At 43.4% G+C, this 22,803-nt stretch overlaps 1 protein-coding gene across 1 annotated transcript; it reads right to left on the bottom strand.

Moving 5' to 3' along the window:
- Nucleotides 1-5,654: 5,654 nt before the first annotated feature.
- LOC311120009 (cilia- and flagella-associated protein 70-like) lies at nt 5,655-22,801 on the bottom strand (the record flags this gene model as incomplete). The annotated part of the gene is made up of 26 exons (XM_084194643.1): nt 5,655-5,735; nt 5,818-5,865; nt 6,269-6,370; nt 6,563-6,652; nt 6,978-7,139; nt 7,820-7,972; nt 8,429-8,622; nt 8,814-8,999; nt 9,414-9,529; nt 9,820-9,953; nt 10,192-10,317; nt 12,489-12,620; nt 14,193-14,387; nt 14,743-14,803; nt 15,030-15,121; nt 15,429-15,521; nt 16,626-16,787; nt 17,986-18,120; nt 18,258-18,360; nt 20,142-20,236; nt 20,459-20,641; nt 21,179-21,364; nt 21,711-21,796; nt 21,924-22,022; nt 22,196-22,379; nt 22,730-22,801. The coding sequence occupies 26 exons, from the start codon at nt 22,799-22,801 to the stop codon at nt 5,655-5,657; spliced, it is 3,270 nt and encodes a 1,089-aa protein (XP_084050769.1).
- Between the last annotated feature and the right edge of the window lie 2 nt (nt 22,802-22,803).

Here is a 22,803-nt window from a genome sequence, read left to right as displayed (position 1 = left end):
TATTCCCAGTCATGTGAAATCCATAGGTTAGGGCATAATGAATTTATTTAAATTGACTGATTTCATTATATGAACTGTAATTCTGTAAAATCTTTGAAATTGTTGCATGTTGCGTTTATATTTTTGTTCAGTATAAATATCAGTTTCACTTGCTGTGAAATCTTTAGGCCTACGCGCAGCCAAGGCCGCAATGTGGCGCAGCGACAATCTTATTTTGGGAGCACCCTGGCATCGTGACCATATCTTGGTTTTAAAGGCTTGAAATGGGAACTTCAGATTTCAGATTTTTGCGGTATTTCCCCGGACTCTCGGGATAAATATGAATTATTCCCGTTATTGAAACTTGGTATATTTTGGGAAAATATTAATCGCTAATGAGCAGCATAACGAGACAGCGCACACAAGCGGGGGAACGGTATTTTGACATTCATAGGCGAGAAGTGCTTTGATAATGTAACATATGGATCCAGAATAAAGTTTGGAATTTTCATACGAGACAGCAGTCAGGATTTGGGGTCAGGATTTTGGGTTTCAGTGGGATTGGGATGATAGGAAAATAACCCAGGCTCTATATAAGGCTATATAAGGCTTCTACGTGAGTCAGATAACACACTTGATTTAGGCTACATTATTGCTAAATGATTCTGACCAGTGATAGATGAGCAAACGAAGAAATTAGCTACCACTTCCACTTGTCTAGCCAGAGATCAGTTAACCAAATATACAGACAGAGATTCAGTAAAACAAAATCACATTGATTGATTATCAGACAAGTCACAGGCTTTTGGTCAGCAGTAGGACAGGCTACTACTACGCGAGTGAAGAGCAAATCCACTTGCATAACATGCTAGCAAAAACTAAAAACTAAAACCTGACATTGACTGATTTATCTAGAAGAGCCCCCCAAGCTTGCCTCAAAGCATCGCTATGGCGCTGTTCCAATCAAAACGGTGCTGAAATGATAATCTAGGTGACCTCACACAACTATTGCTTTAAATTAGCATAACGGTTGGATATGACTTTGGGAGTTTAAGTATAAGCAAGAATTTGATTCATGCCTTCAATTCCATTAGCCTATATTTTCATCATTCGGTCTCATGTGCAGTCCTGCAGTGTCATTTATGTGTATGCTTTAAATTTATGGCGACTTTGTGTGAAGTAAATCCGCTAGGCTAAAGGCTTCCAGGCGACAACCTGTTTGGATAATGTGCTATTTGTTCAATCTGTTGCTGCGCATGTTGTGTATTTTGTTGAATTGCAATAGTGCGACATTAGTGGGACATTTTGTAATTTCCCGGGTCTTGTCATTTTATTTTTTCGGGAAATGTGAAGCGTGGTCCCGGGACAGTCCCGGGATCCTGGTTACTAGTCCACACACCCACACAGTCGTCAAAAGGGCATGCAGCGCATCTTCCCCCTCAGGATGCAAAAAAGATTTGGCATGGGATTTGGATCATCAAAAAGTTCAAAAGCTGCACCATCGTGAGCATCTTGACTGGCTGCATCACCGCTTGGTATGGCAAATGCACCGCCCTTGACTGCAAAGCGCTACAGAGGGTGGTGCTGACAGCCCAGTACATCACTGGGGCCGAACTCCCTGCCATCCAGGACCTCTATGTCAGAGGAATTATAATATATCCTGATGCCTAGTCACTTTACCCTGCCTTCTACCTCAATTACCTCGTACCTCTGCACATTGACCTGGTACTGATACTCCCTGTATATAGCTCCATTCTTGGGTATTTAATTGTATTCCTCTTGTGTTACTATATATATATATATATATATATATTTTTTTTACTCTGCATTGTTGGGAAGGGCTCGTAAGAAAGCATTTCACGGTAAAGTCTACACCAGATGTATTCGGCGCATGTGACAAACAACATTAGATTTTGATTTGAACAGAAGTGTCATACCTGTGTGGGTGTGGGGAGAACTCCCTGTGAACAATTAGTTGGTAATGTTAAGTGACAATACTAACCACTAAAACACAGGTGCATTGCAGTCTTGGAAACAATGTGAAAAGAAAGAGAATACGAGATTTTGAAGATTGAATTAGCCGCGCTATGGCGCGCCACATGAACTAAATACCAGTTACTTTCAGTTGTATAAATGAATGTGAGTCTGTTCGAATGAATTCATGAATTCATGAAATGATGTGAGTCTCTTTGTGTTAATGAATGAATTGTCAGTGGGTGCTCTTTAAAAAGACAGTGTCAGATTATTTATTTCCTTGTTTTCATCACTACCAGAAAATCTGCAGGGTGTGCAATGGATCTGGTTATCATGGTCGTGGGTATGTACTGATTTGTGATCAATACAATCATTGCGAGGGGCAGAGGAAGGGAAAGTAAGTATGATATGCACTCCATTGAACAGCTTTTAATCACAGGTTAGAAACAGGAAAACTGCATTTCTGTAGGAAACTGCCCAGAAAATCACACAAATGTAACTATATGTAGTGTGTTACTATATGTAATATACTACTATATGTAATATGCTACTATATGTAGTGTGTTACTATATGTAATATACTACTATATGTAATATGCTACCACTATATTTAATATGCTACTACTATATGTAGTGTGTTACTATATGTAATATGCTACTATATATATATAATTTTTTTTTGTCATTTAGCAGACGCTCTTATCCAGAGCGACTGACAGGAGCAATTAGGGTTAAGTGCCTTGCTCAAGGGCACATCGACAGATTTTTCACCTAGACGGCTCGGGGATTAGAACCAGCGACCTTTCGGTTACTGGCACAACGCTGTTAACCACTAAGCTACCTGCTGCCCCATATATGTAATGTGCTACTAAATGCTTACTTAGGAAATAGCTGTAGTACAGTGTTTGTATTGCAGTCGTTTCCTTATTTCCTATCAGACACTTGGGTGGCTTGCTTGAAATTTTCTCCGGACGTTTTTTCTCTGCAGCTGCGACCTTTGTGATGGCCAAGGGTCAAAAGAGTGTGAGACCTGTCATGGGCAACGACAGATTTTGGTCTACATCAACCTCAAGGTGAAATGGTGAGTGGTGTTGCTGGCTCAGCATTGTTCAACTAAATAACAGTATGACTGCCTTTACACAGGCAGCCAAATTCTGATCTTTTGCCCAATTATTGGCAAAAAAAGCTGATCTGATTGGTCAAAAGACCAATTAGTGGAAAAAGATCAGAATTGGTCTGCCTGTGTAAACTCAGCCTCTGTGTCATACAGTGGATCCAGTAGATCCATCAACTTTCTCTGCTTCCCTTGTATGAGTAACTAGGAGATGTATTTATTGTTTATCTTCTACTTTCACTTGATTTCCTCTATTTCTGAATCCACACTGACTAGGACTAATAATCCTGAAAACTATGTCGGGAACAGTCCAGTGGTTTACAAATGGCCATGGGCAGGATATGTTTAAGGACTCTCAGTACATGGTAAAACTCTCACTATCTGTAAGTCGCTCTGGATAAGAGCATGTGCTAAAATGACTAAAATGTAAATATGGTAAAACTCTCAGTACATGATCAAACTTTCAGTACATGGTCAAAATCTCAGTACATGGTAAAACTCTCAGTACATGGTAAAACTCTCAGTACATGGTAATATGCCATATTTATGGGAATATGACATTTCTGGGATTAATTTATAATGGACTAAATAGAGGATTACATGATGTAGCAGGAAATTAAAATATTTGATCATGCCTTGTTATGTACATGAGGCAATACGTTATTCCTATCATTTCATAATGGCACGCATATACCCTCGTTCATGTAGGTTCACCCAGTGATGGGTTTCCCAGACCTTAATGTGATGCGTGCTGCAGAGCGCCTAGTGAGGGAGCACCAAGCCAAGTTCTCTCAAGACATCAGCATTCTACAACAGGTAGACTGTTTCGTTTCTTTCCACCTCATTATTCAAATTACAGCAACTCATTTTTCACATAAAGTATCTAATTACACTGGAGGAATGTTTATACATTTGCTTGTTCCAAGATGAAAAACATCAATAAAATAAACCAATCCCATGACATTAAGGGAACCCTATTTTCCTCTCTCGCACTCTCTCTCTGCAGCGCCAGACCATCGAGATAATTCATATCACCAAGGTGACCTACAAGTGGAAGGGAGACACACATTTCCTTTGTCTATGGGAATGAGTTTAAAGCCAGTGCTGATGACTATACAGATACCTGGTGCTGCACAATACTTTAATGTGTGGCCCTGTACGGCTCAGTCGGTAGAGCATGACGCTTGCAACACCAGGATTGTTAGTTCGAACCCCCCATATGTAAAAAAATAATAGTACTTGCATGACTGTACATCGCTGTGGATAAAAGTGGCTGGTGTAATGGATGGCTTTGATTATATTGAATATGTCTGTCTTCCACAGGGAAGGTGATTGTATGGTAGTTTATTGTTTGCTAAACTTGATAGTAATTCAACTTATGCAGTGAATGCTTTGGATATTGTATTTTCCACTTTAGAAGTATATGCTCGACTCCCGTGGTCATCCGTACACTAAGCGCTATGTACAGTGCATTCGGAAAGTATTCAGACCCCTTCACTTTTACCACATGTATATAAGGTATTTTTTTTAAATTTTTTTTTGTAATACATTTGCAAACATAAAAATAAATCTGTTTTCGCTTTGTCATTATGGGGTATGGTGTGTAGATTGATGAGGGGAACATTTTAATTTAATCCATTTTAGAATAAGGCTGTAACAAAATGTGGAAAAAGTGAAGGTGTCTGAATACTTTCCGAATGCACTGTATGCAGTAGGAAGTAGCTTATATAGGCTCCTGAGTGGCGCAGTGGTCTAAGGCACTGCATCACTGTGCCACTAGAGATCCTGGTTCGAATCCAGGCTCTGTCGCAGCCGGCCGCGACCGGGAGACTCATGGGCGGCGCACAATTGGCCCAGCGTCGTCCAGGGTAGGGGAGGGAATGGCCGGCAGGGATGTAGCTCAGTTGATAGAGCATGGCGTTTGCAACGTCAGGGTTGTGGGTTCGATTCCCACGGGTTGCCAGTATAAAAAAAAAAAAAAGGTATTCACTAACTGTAAGTCGCTCTGGATAAGAGCGTCTGCTAAATGACGTAAATGTAAATGTTATAAACTGTACATTACTCAAGTGTTATAGCGATTGTGTATAAATGGGGTCTGATTGTTGGAGTGTGCCCCTGGCTGTCCTAAGAATTGTGCCATCTGGTTTGCTTAATATAAGGAATTAGATTTATAGCATTTACTTTAACTTTTGATACTTAAGTACATTTTAAACCAGATACTTGTAGACTTTTACTAAAGTAATATTTTACTGGGTGACTTTCACTTTTACTTGAGCCATTTTCTTTAAGGTTTCTTTACTTTAACTCAAGTATGACAAATGAGTACTTTCTCCACCTCTGGACAGATACTCTTTCTGGATCAGCACATCTTTGTTGTGTCACAATATTACATCCTACATTATGCATAAGTAACTACTTTTAATCAGATATAGCTGAAGATGGAGACAAGTGTACAAGTCATTGATGTGTAATTCCTTCCACAATTCACAGTCACTTTGTGATGCCAACCATTAGGTATTTGCCAACCAGAAACACAATTCATCTTTGTTTTTTAATCTAAATTATTGATGGTGCCGGCTGTTGTTCTTCAGAAACATGGATTTCCAAAGCCAACATGATCTTGGAGTGCCTTGATCTCACAAAGAACTGCCTCTTTCTGTAGGTTCAACTGTGAAATAAAAGTAAATTACTTCATTAAATGCATATACATATAGATAACATTGTTTTGAAACAATTCAGAGAGGACCAACCTTCAGGGCATATTTATAGGACTGCTCTGCCTCAAGTCTTCTGCCCGTCTGAAACACAACCACGCAGCACATGCACACACACTTGAGGGTTAATACACATGGATTTCACCTGAACTATTTGTTTGTGTCAAAACCCTCAGTACACGGCCCTAAAGGAGCCAATTCTCTTCTGGCCCCCTTCACACACGATATACTGTACTGTCCTATAGCACTCAGTCCCACATTACAAGATCTCTTCACATCTCCTCAACCATTCCTGGGTGAAGTGACAACAGAGATCCTTTCATTATATATGTAATTCTATGGTAGTGACATCATACGGTTTGGATCATAGAAACAGAATCCATAGAAAGGGCTTGAAACCTCTAACCCTGGCAATCTGGCTGGCCATCATTGACTTGAATGGAGAGGACCGTTTTATGAATTCTATTTCTATGGACTGGACGCTCACCTGCAGAGAAACTAGAGACAGGTAACCCCACACCTCCGCGTTCCCGTTGTTCAGGGTGTTGGCCTCTGTCAGTGCATCCTCTGCTTCAGTCAGCTCCCCTAGCTATGTGTGGGCACGTACACGTACACACACACACACACAATCATTGCAACTAAGAATTTATTCCTAATTCCTAACTAGCCTGGTTAAATAAAGGTTAAATAAATAAAAATACACACACACACACAAATATTGCCTTGATACGTAATCAAAAAGAGTGGTATCATTTGAGAAGAGTAGATATGGTATTTTTACCCGGTAACAGGCAATCCCTAGTCCCAGCCAGGTGAGGCAGGAGGGGGTGCTCTTGCAGGCGCGCAGGTAAGTCATTTTCGCCCTCTGAAACTTAAGTGTCAATACATAAAGGGTTCAATTCAATCATGTTGGCACACATAGGTAGGTAGGAGCTGGAGACGTACACCTGATTGGTTGACGAAGTGCAGAGTCAGACTAAAAACAACAAATCTCCCACACGCCTAGTGATTCTTAATTACAGGGCGTTATTTAGAGTGTGTAACTTTAATATTTTTTACTTTTTAGAATAATGTATTGTTCTCCACCAAAACAACTATCAACTCCTGAACATTCCCCAGTAGTAAATAAAGAGTTCTCAGGTCACAGGTGAGGTGTGTGTGTGTAGCCCTCACCCCCCCTGTCCTGTCCATCTCACCTCCCCTTCCTGCAGGTAGATGGATCCCAGCCGCAGGTAGATGGGGTGTGTGTCTGTGGCATCCGTCACAAAGTCCAGGGTCCTCTCGTAACACTCCTGGGCCTTCCCAAACTCCCCAGTCATGTGGTGTATGTGCCCAAACAACGCCCATACATCTGGGTCCTATACGTGTCCAGAATATACATCTGGGTCCTATACGTGTCCAGAATATAAATCTGGGTCCTATACGTGTCCAGAATATACATCTGGGTCCTATACGTGTCCAGAATATAAATCTGGGTCCTATACGTGTCCAGAATATACATCTGGGTCCTATAAGTGTCTTGGTGGTCCTCTGTAGCTCAGCTGGTAGAGCACGGCGCTTGTAACGCCAAGGTAGTGGGTTCGATCCCCGGGACCACCCATACACACAAAAAAAAATGGATGCACGCATGACTATAAGTCGCTTTGGATAAAAGCGTCTGCTAAATGGCATATTATTATTATTATTATTATTGAATATACAATATAGCAATCAGGTCCTGTGTGGATCACTTAGTCAGAGCATGGTGTTAATAACACCAAGGTTGTGGGTTCAATTCCTGCAGGGATCACACTCTGCTAATGTGCTAGCCATTTGATTCCTGTATGGAATAATATATAAATTTAGAAGCATCAGATTATCATCAGATTGCTGCAAAACCAATTTCCCTTTCAAACAATAAAGTCAAAAGTTTAACTTGAAGGGCCAGACACAGATTAAACCTAGTTCAATTGAGAATTTCCATTGAGCATGATTTTTACTCCTGGACCAGGCTTAATTTGTGTCTGGGAAACGGGCTGGAAACGTCTGTTGGCGCTACCTGAAAGCTGTCGTTGAGCGCCTCCTTCAGGCTGGACTCGGCACTGCTGTACTCTGCCCTGAGCAGCTGCAGGCGGGCCAGGGCCAGGTGGTAGGAGCTGCTCAGACCCCCCTCTGGACACAAGAGCTCCTGGGCCAGCGCTCTCTGGGCCATCTGTGGGCAAAGGGTCAGAATTGGACAAGATTAGTTACATACGCACAATAAACCACATGGATCATCAGAGTCTCTTATCATCTCATCTGTAGCAAACACAGGACACAGAGGGAAGGCTGCCAGATATGTATCAGGAGTGATGCATAAATGCACACACACAATGTAAACAATGCACACACACACACAGACACACACACACACACACACAATGTAAACAATGCAAACACACAACCAGAAGGGGTCAGACACAAATAAAAGGTGAGATTCAGAGCTGAGATCAGCGCCACGCAACTCTTACTTTTGATACAGAGCTATAGTGGCTTACCAGTCTAACATTCTGTATGGGTTTTTCACTCACTATCTTCTGTTGGATTGGGCCATGGTTTAGTGTATAAACATCAATAGGCTTCTATACAGCATGTGTGTCTAGTAGCTGAGTGTGTGTGTGTTGCTGACCTGTAGTGCGTTGTTCTGCAGCAGGAACTGCACTGTCTCCATATAGATTGTGGTGTTTAGTCTGGTGGGGGTTGCTAGATGTCGCATGGCGCTAGGTTCAGCCTCAGCACCTCCCTTGTATCCCTCCCCAGGCTTGCTGCCCTGGCAGCTCTGAGACCCGGTCACCACACTGGCTTCTGTGTCTCCCTCCACGTCTACATCCAACAAAAGTAGATCAGAGAAATGAGTTCGACCTCTTGCACAACAACACCTCACACTCACGAAGCATGGTCTTGGTTGAGCAAGGCCGACAATACTTCTAGTGTCAGGCAGGGTGGCCACTGCACGTTGCTCGATTTGGCACTCGGTTAACCAGCTAGCGATACTGTATCTGCTTAGTGCTCACCTGGCTTGATGGTGAGCGACTCACAGCTCGCCACCTCCTGCTCCTCCTCCCCCAGGGCTGGTGGCTCCACCCCTGTCTCCACCCTGCAGGGTGGGGTGACCACCAGGGCTGCCCTCAGCTGCTTGGTGGCCTCCAGGAAGGCCATCTCTGTCTGGATGGAGTTCTCCTGGCCCTCATTGAACAGGCCTGACCAGCGACCACACATAATGAGACCCAAACAGAACAAATACAGTCACCACCATTGGACTCTGCACATTTTTTGGAATTGACTCCCAATTGAAGAATCAGAATCGACTCCCAATATTTCTAAAGTCATACAGCCCTATTACCACACATTATTCTAGTATTGTAACACTGTATAAGTATTATGCCGTGTCATTAGAAAGTGCCAGGCATTTCCTTGTATTGAATTCTTGGGATTAGATGATGTTTGCTGACAAATGAAAGTAAGATGTCTGTTTGTGGTTGTGATTAATAGAGGCGTTTCCAGCCTGGTCCTAGATCAGTTTGTGCTGTAGAGTCAACTCCTAGGGTTGTTGTTACAAACATACAGTATCTGGGACCAGGTTAGCATCTCCCTCCCTGGCTCTCATCTCTTACCAAACAGAGTCCAGGCCACCACATTGGACGGGTCCACACACGTGGCTCCCTCAAAGAATGTCTCTGCCTCCTCGAGGCGTCCACCCATCTCTGCCAGGATACCACACATAAGCAAACTGCAGACAGACAGAGAATATCCAGAATATCGTTCAGTTAAACTTTATGTAATTCATTTATTTGCTCATAAAAGAAACAACATAAAAAAAATAAAAAAGATTGTGCAGGGGTGAAAAACCCCAGAAAGGGCTTGTAGGAGGGTCCTTGCCCTCATCCCATGAGAGGTATACATGCAAATGACAAGTTCCTGGTTTCACTGGATATAAGTTTTAAGTATGGACCTCTATTCCCCTAGCCTGGTTAAACCAGACTGAATGCTGAACCAGGTTACTATCCCCCTCCCTATTACCTGGGCAGGTGTGTCTGCTCCATGGACACAGCGTAGTGGAAGCACTCCTCAGCCTTCTGGTAGTCAGCCGTCAGCATGTAGAACACCCCGTAGTCAAACCAGTGGGCTGGGTCGCTACGGTCACGGGTCAGCTGCTGCACAAACAAACCAAGCTCACTAAAAGGGTGAAATGTCCATTGTTATGATGTTTTGTCCCTCCCGTCACAACTAAAGGTCCAATGGTTGAAAACATTCAAGAGCTTTTTCACAGGCACACTAGTGACGGCAGCACAAGGGTGTGGTGCAGACAGTGTAACTACTCAGAATGTGATTAAGTTGAGTGCTTCAGCACCTCGCTTCGCCCAAACTGATCCCCTCAAACACTCAGTTTACCTCCTGGTAGTACTGGGCAGCTAGCTGGTAGTCCCCGTTGAGTTGGGCCTCCTTGGCAAAATGGATGAGCTGGGCACAGTCCACCAGGGGGCGAGGTTGAGTCTCCTGGGCATCCACTGACAATGTCTGGAGAGAGAAGAAGAGCAAGGCTGTTACGTATTTTTTTGTGATAGATTTTGTGGACACAAACGTTTAATTAATTAATGTTTCAACAAATATAGAAAATTACAAACAGAGCCCCATAAGGGATAGTTACGAAAACCCAACCCTAAGCAACAGTGACTAGAGTCTGGTTTCAACTATGGAAGAGGAACTACGTCATTACCTACGTCGATAAGAAAAATAAAAACAATCTGGGGACTCTCCCAACAAACCAAAGTTTACAGGCAAAACCTTTGCAGTGGTTTTAGTTAAGGTAGATGATGTAAACTAGCCACTTGCGAAATGCACTCATTAAAACAATTACCTCTGCGTGATCTCCATCTAGCTAGCTACTATTTTGTATTTTATTAAAGCGGATAAAGTAGTGACGTAGTTCCTCTATGCCAAAAGAGTCCATCATTGAAACCAGACCCTAGTCATGTTTTTGCCTGTGTTCGTGTTTAAGGGTCTGCACAAGGGAAGGGAAAAGGGAAGAACAGAATATGCGGAAATCCATGTAAAGAAAGAGCTGGGCATGTACACTACCAGTCAAAAGTTTGGACACACCAACTCATTCAAGGGTTTTTCTTTATTTGTACTATTTTTTATATTGTAGAATAATAGTGAAGATATCAAAACTATGAAATAACATATATGGAATCATGTAGTAACCAAAAAAGTGTTAAATTTGATTGCCAAGAGTGTGCAAAGCTGTCATCAAGGCATTCTCTCAACCAGCTTCAGAGGTAGTTACCTGCAATGCATTTCAATTAACTGGTGTGCCTTCTTAAAAGTTAATTTATGGAACTTCTTTCCTTCTTAATGCATTTGAGCCAATCAGTTGTGTTGTGACAAGGTAGATAGCCCTATTTGGTAAAAGACCAAGTCCATATTGTGGCAAGAACAGCTCAAATAAGCAAAGAGAAACGACAGTCCATCATTACTTTAAGACATGAAGGTCAGTCAATACGGAACATTGTGCAGCGCTATGATGAACATCAAGCGCTATGATGAAACTGGATCTCACAAGGACCACCACAGGAATGGAAGACCCAGAGTTACCTCTGCTGCAGAGGATAAGTTCATTAGAGTTACCAGCCTCAGAAATTGCAGCCCAAATAAATGCTTCACAGAGTTCAAGTCACAGACACATCTCAACATCAATTGTTCAGAGGGGACTGTGTGAATCAGGCCTTCATGGTCGAATTGCTGCAAAGAAACCATTACTAAAGGACACCAATAAGAAGAAGAGACCTGCTTGGGCCAAGAAACATGAGCAATGGACATTAGACCGGTGGAAATGTCTCCTTTGGTCTGGAGTCCAAATTGGAGATTTTTGGTTCCAACCGCCGTGTCTTTGTGAGACGCGGTGTGGGTGAATGGATGATCTCTGCATGTGTAGTTCCCATCGTAAAGCATGGTGTAGGAGGTGTTATGGTGTGGGGGTGCTTTGCTGGTGACACTGTCTGTGATTTATTTAGAATTCAAGGCACACTTAACCAGCATGGCTACCACAGCATTCTGCAGCAATACGCCATCCCATCTGGTTTGGGCTTAGTGGGACTATCATTTGTTTTTCAACAGGACAATGACCCAACACACCTCCAGGCTGTGTAAGGGCTATTCTACCAAGAAGGAGAGTGATGGAGTGCTGCATCAGATGACCTGGCCTCCACAATTCCCCAACCTCAACCCAATTGAGATGGTTTGGGATGAGTCGGACGGCAGAGTGAAGGAAAAGCAGCCAACAAGTGCTCAGCATATGTGGGAATTCCTTCAAGACTGTTGGAAAAGCATTCCAGGTGAAGCTGGTTGAGAGAATGCCAAGAGAGTGCAAAGCTGTCATCAAGGCAAAGGGTGGCTATTTGAAGAATCTCAATATAAAATATATTTTTGGTTACTACATGATTCCATATGTGTTATTTCATAGTTTTGATGTCTTCACTATTATTCTACAATGTAGAAAATAGTAAAAATAAAGAAAAACCCTTGAATGAGTAGGTGTGACCAAACTTTTGACTGCTACTGTAAATGTATGTATGGTGGGACTGGGAAGGGTGAGCACGGGTGTGTGTGCGCAATGTGCATGCATTCCTGCGCTGGTGTGTGTGTGGACGTGTTTAACTATACTTGTGGGGATTTTGCATGTGTCTTGCCTTATTGAGGGCGATGTGCATCTCGTCCACCAGGAACACATAGAGCTGGCTGAGGAAGGCCTGCAGCTGCTCAGGATCTGAGAAGGCCTCGGTCCGCAGCATCTTCTCTCTCACGATACGCACCACAGAGTACTGACCATGACATGGCAGCAGAAACATCACCAGAGAGTACTAACCATGACATGGCAGCAGAAACATCACCACAGAGTACTAACCATGACATGGCAGCAGAAACATCACCACAGAGTACTGTCCATGACATGGCAGCAGGAACATCACCACAGAGTACTGCCATGACATGGCAGCAGAAACATCACCACAGAGTACTGCCATGACATGGCAGCAGAAACATCGCCACAGATGTATATTGTTAGTCTTATTATACATCCCACTTCTGAGATTCTATGAAAAACAATTGTTTATGAATAACATACAAGGGGAAACATCTGACACCGTTGGATTGTCTTCTCAAAAAGACTTAAAAAGGGACAACGGAGCTAGCCTGGTCCAATTTGGCAAGACAGCACAAACAGATCTGGGACCAGGATACTAGGGATCCAGTTGATCCTTCTCTAAATCTATAATACATTGTAAGGAACCAGCCTCAGATGAGAAGAACAACAAGCAGACTGGCTTGTTTACCAGACTTTAGGAGATAAGCACCAGCTGGCTACTGGTTAGCCCTGACCCCACTGTCTAAAAGCAGCTATTAAGCCCTCATGCAACTGTCATTCTCAACATTTTCCTTTACCCATTTCCCTAACCAGGATCATATTCATTAGGGTACACCATAGCAAAATGTTTTGCAACGGAAAACAAAAACAACTGTTTCTTAAGTTCAGGTAGTCTCTCCCTGTTTCAGTCAGTCAGTTCAGGTAGTCTCTCCCTGTTTCAGTCAGTCAGTTCAGGTAGTCTCTCCCTGTTTCAGTCAGTCAGTTCAGGTAGTTTCTCCCTGTTTCAGTCAGTCAGTTCAGGTAGTCTCTCCCTGTTTCAGCCAGTCAGTTCAGGTAGTCTCTCCCTGTTTCAGTCAGTCAGTTCAGGTAGTCTCTCCCTGTTTCAGTCAGTCAGTTCAGGTAGTCTCTCCCTGTTTCAGTCAGTCAGTTCAGGTAGTCTCTCCCTGTTTCAGTCAGTCAGTTCAGGTAGTCTCTCCCTGTTTCAGTCAGTCAGTTCAGGTAGTCTCTCCCTGTTTCAGTCAGTCAGTTCAGGTAGTCTCTCCCTGTTTCAGTCAGTCAGTTCAGGTAGTCTCTCCCTGTTTCAGTCAGTCAGTTCAAGTAGTCTCTCCCTGTTTCAGTCAGTCAGTTCAGGTAGTCTCTCCCTGTTTCAGTCAGTCAGTTCAGGTAGTCTCTCCCTGTTTCAGTCAGTCAGTTCAGGTAGTCTCTCCCTGTTTCAGTCAGTCAGTTCAGGTAGTCTCTCCCTGTTTCAGCCAGTCAGTTCAGGTAGTCTCTCCCTGTTTCAGCCAGTCAGTTCTGGTAGTCTCTCCCTGTTTCAGTCAGTCAGTTCAGGTAGTCTCTCCCTGTTTCAGTCAGTCAGTTCAGGTAGTCTCTCCCTGTTTCAGTCAGTCAGTTCAGGTAGTCTCTCCCTGTTTCAGTCAGTCAGTTCAGGTAGTCTCTCCCTGTTTCAGTCAGTCAGTTCAGGTAGTCTCTCCCTGTTTCAGTCAGTCAGTTTTTGTTGGTGGCTAATAAATGCGACCCAGCCCTTTCTCACCTTAATCTGCTCCTTGAAAGCAAAGTACTTCCCAGAATAGTTGAGTTCTCCCAGGAGCTTGGTCTTGCGCTGCTCCTGGCTGGTTGGGTCCAGAGGCTTCTCCCCGGGCAGGAAGGCAGGCCCGAACAGCTGCTGGTACTGCTCCAACACCTGGCCTGCCACACTGGCTATCTGGGCCTGGTACTCCTGCACAGCCTGGTACAGCAGGATAGAAGGAAGGAAGTAGGGAAGCAAGGAAGGAAGTAATGGCTAAAAATATACTTGTTTTCAAACAATTATGACATTTGGCAACGACTTACATTCCCAGAGCCCGTTATAAGGTTAAGTGTGACGTTGGTTTGGGATGTGCTGGACTGCAGGAGACAGCAGCTATCATCACTGGAAACCACTGGCATTTTATGCCTCTACTTACCTTTGACTGTGTACACAAATCTAGATTATGGCCACAAGATGACAATCACTCAGAGTGAATGTAATGATTGAGGGAAGTGTAATCATCAGACCATGTTATTGGATTGCATTTGTGGAATGTGTGTGTGTGATGGTTTACTCTCTCTGCTCCAGCAGGTCTGCGAGGCAAGGGAGCTCTAGCAGGTATCAGCTCCATCACCCTTTCAACAGAAATGCATAGAAAACGTGGTAAACCATAAAACAATGTTACAACAACGTTACTAGGATATTACTACAACTGCTACATCTTTTCAAACAAACCATCCCTTTTTCTTCCCATTCTAATCTATACTACTGCAGTACTTCCACTCAATTACTTCAGACTTAAATGTTTATCTCTGAGGCCATTCCACATATTTGATTAAAGTTGAACAAACGTCACGTTACCTTTTGGCTAACTCTTCCGGTGATCTCTTTGGCACCAGCGACTTCTCAAAAGCGATTTCAATGATGATGTAGGTTCTGGAATCTGCATACATCTAAGTTCAAGGTTCAAGTTAATTTGCCATATGCAATAGATTCATTGGAAATGGTACACAGAGATGATAGGTACTTCCTATAGAGGGCGGAAGGTACCCTTGGGGATAAGAGCGTTGGGCCAGTAACCGAAAGGTCGCTAGTTCGACTAGGTGAAAAATGTCCATGTGCCCTTGAGCAAGGCACTTCACCCTAATTGCTCCTGTAAGTCGCTCTGGATAAGAGCGTCTGCTAAATGACTACATTATAAAATGTATACATGACCCCTAGATTTGATATTGTTTATTGGTTCACAGAACCCCAACTCACCTGGCCCTCTATGTTCACTTGTTGCTGCTGTTCAGGTTCAACCAGCGTCACACTATCAGTGCCAACGGGTGCCGACTTCCCCTGTGTCCCGGGCTGAAATAAAACAAATCACTATCTCCTTCTCTCCCACCAAGCAAGGGAAACAAGCACAGTATACTTCTCTTCTAGTTCACTCTTTACGAGTTAGAATATTGCCATGAGACATTGCAGAAAGACGAAGTTGGAAATACACAATAGTAAACCACCTGTTTTCAAATGATACCCTGGTTCAACCATGCTACAGTTCAAAACAGTTATTAAACAGTTATTTTCTAGGTGTATGTGGGCATGTGTAGGCAACACTTCTAGGCAACGCTTGTGTATGAACCACGAATAAGAGGGGGTTGTTTGTGTGGATGGATTCATGTACCTGTACGTACCTGTGCATGCCTGCATGTATGTGTACTATATGAACATGTATGTGTACTTTGTGCACTTTGTGTTTGTGTATCCGTGGGCATGCTTGTGTGAGTGTGTGTGTGTGCACTTGTGGAAGCATGCGTGTGTGGGTGCGTGCCTGTGTGTAGGAGCGTGTTATTTGTCTGGCCGTGCCAGATGCTCAGTTGGTGGGGTGGCTGTGTACATGTGTGTGTGTTTACGTGTATGTGTGTGTATGCAAATGAATGTGTGTGTGTGTGTGTTCGCCGCTCCTTCTGCTGATGGACCACGGGGGGCTGTAGTGAGGGGCCAGATGAGCTAACAGCTAACGAGATGATTCACCGCTCTCTGACGAAGCTGGCAAGCTGCTGCCATTAACGCTAATTGCTTTGGGAAGCGCTCCTGTTGCTGCCGACCCACAATTAAATCAGAGAGGAAATCAGGGTCTCTGATCTAAGATGCTCTGTGGGAGACCGCAGCTGGCCTATCAACAGGATGTCACTGAATGCTATTGAGACCTTTTACAAAGAAGTCATATCCTGGCTCTATCTCATTTTGTTTTTCTGCGATTCCTTGCATCCTATCTCCTTGCCTCCTTCTCAACCATATTGGAGGAGAAGGTCAAAGGTCCCTCCCGTCTCACCTTGTTCTCCAATGTGTTCTGAGACAGAGGCGAGGAGAGAGGGTTCTAGGCATCAAGGAAAGATGAATCGAGAAAGAGGCACTGTCTGAGACGCAGAGCCCCATCATGGTCAAAAAGGCAGTAAGCCAGTCACTCACCCTTTTGGGCGATTCCTTGGTGTCCTTCCCGCCCTTGTGGCCGCCGTCGAACATCTTACTAGGGGCCGCCTTACAGGAGCCTACGGAGGAGAGGGCCCTACCTCGGCCCTGGGTGGCCGAAGCCCTGATACTCTCTCTCAGGACACTGATGTTTCTCTTAGCCTATCAAACACAATACAAGGGTCATGTTCATTAGGGCACACCGTAACAAATCTTTTTGCAACGGTAAACGAAAATGACGGTTCTTATTGGACCAAGTCCATGTAATCGTCCCTCCTATTTCAGTCCGTTTTGTTCCGTTTGTCGCCTTATGAACATGACCCAGGTCACACATAATAACACCAGATAATCACTCAGCAGGGGGTGGTTTGGTTCCATGTTTCCAAGGTAATGCCAAAACTCACATTCAGCACCTCAGGTGGAGCACGAGAGCATTAGAGCACATCACAGGAGGTTGATGGCACCTTCATTGGGGAGGGCGGGCTCGCGGTAATGGCTGGAGCGGAATCAGTGGAATGGTATCAAATACATCAAATATGGTTTGATGCCATTCCATTTGCTCCGTTCCGGCCATTATTATGAGCCGTCCTCCACTCAGCAGCCTCCACTGGAGCACATTAGAGTGATCCTATTGGCTTCAAGGGTGTAATGAGAGAGGGATGAGACCGAGAGATAACAATTAACAATCCAAACTATGGCACAACAAGCCAATTAGCAATGAGTAATAACGATACCCGCAGGGATACAGTGCTGGCACAGCTGTGAAATAATAAAAGATGTGTCAAATGTGAGTTGTGGTTAACTGATGTATCTCATATTTCCACATTTGTTATTTACTGCGCTAACACAAACTATTTGTTTTAAGATTGTAATAACTTGGACCATCAACTGTTTTGATTCTCTATTTTAGGACACTTGAGGGTATCATAGAAAAATGTTTTAAGGGCAATAAAGTGTTATCTATCTACATAGGAAATGTACTAAAACAAACCAAATGTCCTCAGCAGCATGATACTTTGAACGAAACTCCAACTGACAGAGAGAGAGAGCGACAAGGACATGAAAACTGGCACGGAATGGAATGATGATAATCTGCTGTGTCTCAGAATGAATTAGTCAACATGGCTGCATCTGTTCTGGTAGTCTGTTCTGCAAGTCTGTTTCATTTCTCCACTCATTTCAGTCTCACACACACACACAACTAAAGCAGTTCTGTAATAATCATGAGTGACAAATTAGTGTTGACCGTTCCTCCACTCCTCCCACTGCCAGCCTATCTCACCTTAGCCTTGCAATACCAAACCTGTCAACACCATATTCTAAAGAAACCTTGAATGGCTGTAGTCGAAGATACTCTCACCTTGACCAGTAGGTCAGAGTCGTAGAAGGGGTAAAGCCGGTATGCCCCACGGATACGCCTTGCCCCGGGGTACAACAGGGGCGCCATGTCCACGTATGCAACTCCATGGAAGGAGAGTTGGGTCTCATCCTCACCCTGTTGAACAGACACACCCACACACACACAGACAGACAAATACAAAGGCAGTTCAAACAATCATTAGTAAGGATATTAATAATAATGGCCATGAGTGATTTAATCAGATCCTGTACAGGAGAAATTCAGTGTCTTACTCCCTTGTCTTTGCCAGCCTTCCCTCCCTTAGTGGCTCCAACCTGTGGTGACCTCATGACCTCTACTGGCCACAGTCTGCTCTCTGCTATCCTACGGGTCAGACTGAGAGAGGAGGATAAAACATAGATAAAGAATTCAATTAAATTCCATTAAATTCAATAAAACGTTATTGTTCCCAAAGGGCAATTTGGTAGTTGGCTTATATAAGTCAACTTTTTTCAATTAAATAAAAACTTTATTGAGGATACTGTAGCTTCATACCCTCTCTATATAAAGTACCAGTCAAAAGTTTGGACACACCTACTTATTCAAGGGTTTTTCTTTATTTTTTTAACTATTTTCTACATTGTAGAATAATAGTGAAGACATCAGAACTATGAAATAAGACATATGGAATCATGTAGTAACCAAAAAAGTGTTAAACAAATCAAAATATATTTTTAAGTAGTCACCCTTTGCCTTGATGACAGCTTTGCACACTCTTGGCATTCTCTCAACCAGCTTAATGAGGTAGTCACCTGGAATGCATTTCAATTAACAGGTGTGTCTTGTTAAAAGTCAATTTGTGGAATTTATTTCCTTCTTAATGCGTTTGAGCCAATCAGTTGTGTTGTGACAAGGTAGGGGTGGTATACAGAAGATAGCCCTATTTGGTAAAATACAAAGTCCATATTATGGCAAAAACAGCTCAAATAAGCAAAGAAAACCGACAGTCCATCATTACTTTAAGACATGAAGGTCAGTCAATATGGATAATTTCAAGAACTTTTAAAATGTCTTCCTAGTGCAGTCGCAAAAACCATCAAGCGCTATGATGAAACTGGCTCTCATGAGGACCGCCACAGGAAAGGAAGACCCAGAGTTACCTCTGCTGCAGAGGATAAGTTAATTAGAGTTAACTGCACCTCAGATTGCAGCCCAAATAAATGCTTCACAGAGTTAAAGTAACAGACATGTCAACATCAACTGTTCAGAGGAGACTGCGTGAATCAGGCCTTCATGGTCGAATTGCTGAAAATAAACCACTACTAAAGGACAATAAGAAGAGACTTGTTTGGGCCAAGAAACACGAGCAATGGACATTAGACCGGTGGAAATCTGTCGAAATTTTAGATTTTTGGTTAGAACAACCATGTCTTTGTGTGACGCAGAGTAGGTGAACGGATGATCTCCGCCTGTGTGGTTCCCACCGTGAAGCATGGAGGAGGAGGTGTGGGGGTGCTTTGCTGGTGACACTGACCGTGATTTATTTAGAATTCAAGGCACACTTAACCAGCATGGCTACCGCAGCATTCTGCAGCGATCCGCCATCCAATCTGGTTTGCGCTTAGTGGGACTGTAATTTGTTTTTCCACAGGACAATTACCCAAAACACACCTCCAGGATGGATTGCTGCATCAGATGACTTGGCCTCCACAATCAACTGACCTCAACCCAATTTAGATGGTTTGGGATGAGTTGGACTGCAGAGTGAAGGAAAAGCAGCCAACAAGTGCTCAGCATATGTGGGAACTCCTTCAAGACTGTTGGAAAAGCATTCCTCATTAAGCTGGTTGAAGGAATGCCAAGAGTGTGTAAAGCTGTCATCAAGGCAAAGGGTGGCTACTTTGAAGAATCTCAAATATATTTTGATTTGTTTAACACTTTCTTGGTCACTACATGATTCCATATGTGTTATTTCATAGTTTTGATGTCTTCACTATTATTCTACAATGTAGAAAATAATAAAAATAAAGAAAAACCCTTGAATGAGTAGGTGTGTCCAATCTTTTGACTGGTACTGTATATTTGTTACAGATAAAATCCAAGATGTGTGTGTTTAAAAGCAGGATTCAATAGAAGCAGATCATTTGCAGTGAGGTGGTGTGGTGTATCTGTCTCACCAGGCTGCACCATCTGCATCCAGAAAGCAACGACGCTCTGTGTCCCAGCTCACTCTCTTCTTATTGGTCTCCGCTTCATTCCGGAAATCCCTGTCCTGGAAAACACAGGAAGAGATGAAGGGAAGAGGTCCATACATTACACATAATGTATTGGTCAAACCACTGAGAGGGCAAACAACATTGACTCAATGACAATAATTGAAAATACGACAGAACAATAAAAACATTGTATTCATTTCGTATTAACGTGAGATCATGCAGCAGTACTAGAGATGGTTTACCTACCATAATACTAGAGTACAAGTAGGCTAGAGTACCTCTATGCTGGTGAGATCCCCATCCTCCATCTCAATGGGCTCTGCCTCTATGGAGACACCTGGTATGAATTGAGCTCCAGAAGCCAACAGGGGACCCAGGGGCCACTTCCTGGGTCTTCCCATGGGTTCAATCTCCCCGCCCACTTTCAGCAGCCCATTGGAGAACAACAGAACCTGCTCTTTCTGGGGGGAAACAAGAAATGTGTCAGGTATAAGTTAAAGTTAAATGTCATATGACATTAGGGATTGTGGGTTCATCTATGTGTGTGTATTATATCCTTGAATTACTGTCAATAGTTCAAAGTTGATAACATTTCCACAGTAAAAATGCTTTAGTGCATTAGCATGGGACTTGGTCTGTACTATTCCAGTGTGATCGTGAACTGGGGCGGCAGGTAGCTTAGTGGTTAAGAGCGTTGTGCCAGTAACCGAAAGGTTGCTGGTTCTAATCCCCGAGCCGACTAGGTGAAAAATCTGTCGATGTGCCCTTGAGCAAGGCACTTAACCCTAATTGCTCCTGTAAGTCGCTCTGGATAAGAGCGTCTGCTAAATGACTAAAATGTAAATGTAACTAACCTATAGAGTTGTCATTCTATTCAATAGCAAATATTTGCCAAAATCCATGAGAAGAAGAGGAATTTCACTTTACTTCCTGTATTGACTCAATTGAAATGGAATTGACCCCAACCCTGATGGCAACATAGGTATTTTATCTCTCACCTCTGCAGTGAGGGGAACCTGCAGGGCAGCCACATAGCTGCAGGGAGGACCAGATCCAGAGACAGGGTTCCACACCTCCGGTACAGAGTAAGCTGTCTCCACAGTAACCTTCAGCAGGTTGGATTCAGACAGCTGGACGCCGGATAGCAGAGGCTCGGGAACACAGACGGTCACGTCTAGAGATGGCTGGGTGCCAGGCAGAGAGGAGGGGGATGTCAATTACAAACAAACATAGAGTACACACACACACACAAACACACAGTCACGTATGAACACACACACAAACACACAGTCAGGTATGAACACACACACACACAAACCCACAGTCACGTATGAACACACACACAAACCCACAGTCACATATGAACACACACACACACAAACACACAGTCACGTATGAACAAACACACAGTCAGGCATGAACACACACACAAACACACAGTCACATATGAACACACTCACACACACACACACACACACACTCACACGAAGACACACAAAGTCTCTCGTGCTGGTTAGTCTTTACTCGTACCTTACAGCTGCCCTCCTGTGAGGCTGCATCCGCAGGTGAGCCAGGGGTTGGATGAAGTAGCACAGTGGATGAGAAGCTGACCTGACCTATTGAGGGTGAGAGAGAGAGGAATCAATTTAAATTTAAATTTTAACCATGAGTGAGGTTTTTTTGTCCCCGGAAGGTATTAAGTTAGATGGATACTTGATTGGATCTAATGTGTTGGTCTCTCACCATGCAAGAGAGGTATCAAGTCCACTATAGCTTGCCCTATAACTGCAGTCTTCTCCTCCTTCTGCTTCTTCTCCTTGGGAAGGATCTCAATCACTGTCACTAAATGACAACAACACAACAGAGAGGATTAATGTGATAAGCAACCGTCAATTGGTGAACGAGTGAGACACGGTACAATGAGGATATCGATCAATCCTCAAGATGAATAGTGGCTATAACATCTGAAATAGGCAGCATACATCATAATAATGGATTAGTTGGTAGTAGCTCACATATGACAGGTTTGTGTGCCATGTCATCTAATGTGTGGCCAGCATCTGAGCACTCAAAGCTGCAGGTGAAGTTGTAATCCACGCCCTGATCCACAGCAGCATCTAGCTTCTGGGAATCTCCCAGCATGATGCCATTGAACTCAGCCCTCACATAGTTCAGGAGGGACTCAGCCTTGTTGCCCCTCTGGAAGTGAAAAAGAGACACCATTTTGTTTGAGGTGTAATTATTATAATACTAACGTTAGCTAGCTAGCTAACTGAATTTGATCAATGGAGCTCAGTCACTGTCGGGGGTGCACATTTTTGTCATAGCCTAACACACCTGATTCAACTGATCAATTAAGTTAGTCATCAAACTCTTGATTAACTGAATCAGTTGTGCTTCCTGAGCTAGGACAAAACAGTGCACAACTATGGATCCCCAGAACCCGAGCATTTAAAACACCGAGTTAGCCATTTGCAAGCTGCTACTACTGACCTTTCTTATTATACCTCAGTGATACTACTGCAAAGCAGATAGGGATGCAAGCTTACCAGGTTATTTCCACGTAGTACAGTTATTTTCACGGGTACTGCTTTGTCTCCCGCACCACGAAATTGTTCCATTA

This window comes from Coregonus lavaretus, assembly GCF_964263955.1.
Source record: "Coregonus lavaretus genome assembly, contig: HAP1_SCAFFOLD_918, whole genome shotgun sequence".
NCBI lineage: Eukaryota > Metazoa > Chordata > Actinopteri > Salmoniformes > Salmonidae > Coregonus > Coregonus lavaretus.
Note: the sequence above shows the minus strand (reverse complement) of the source record. Positions and strands in the feature narration are given on the sequence as shown.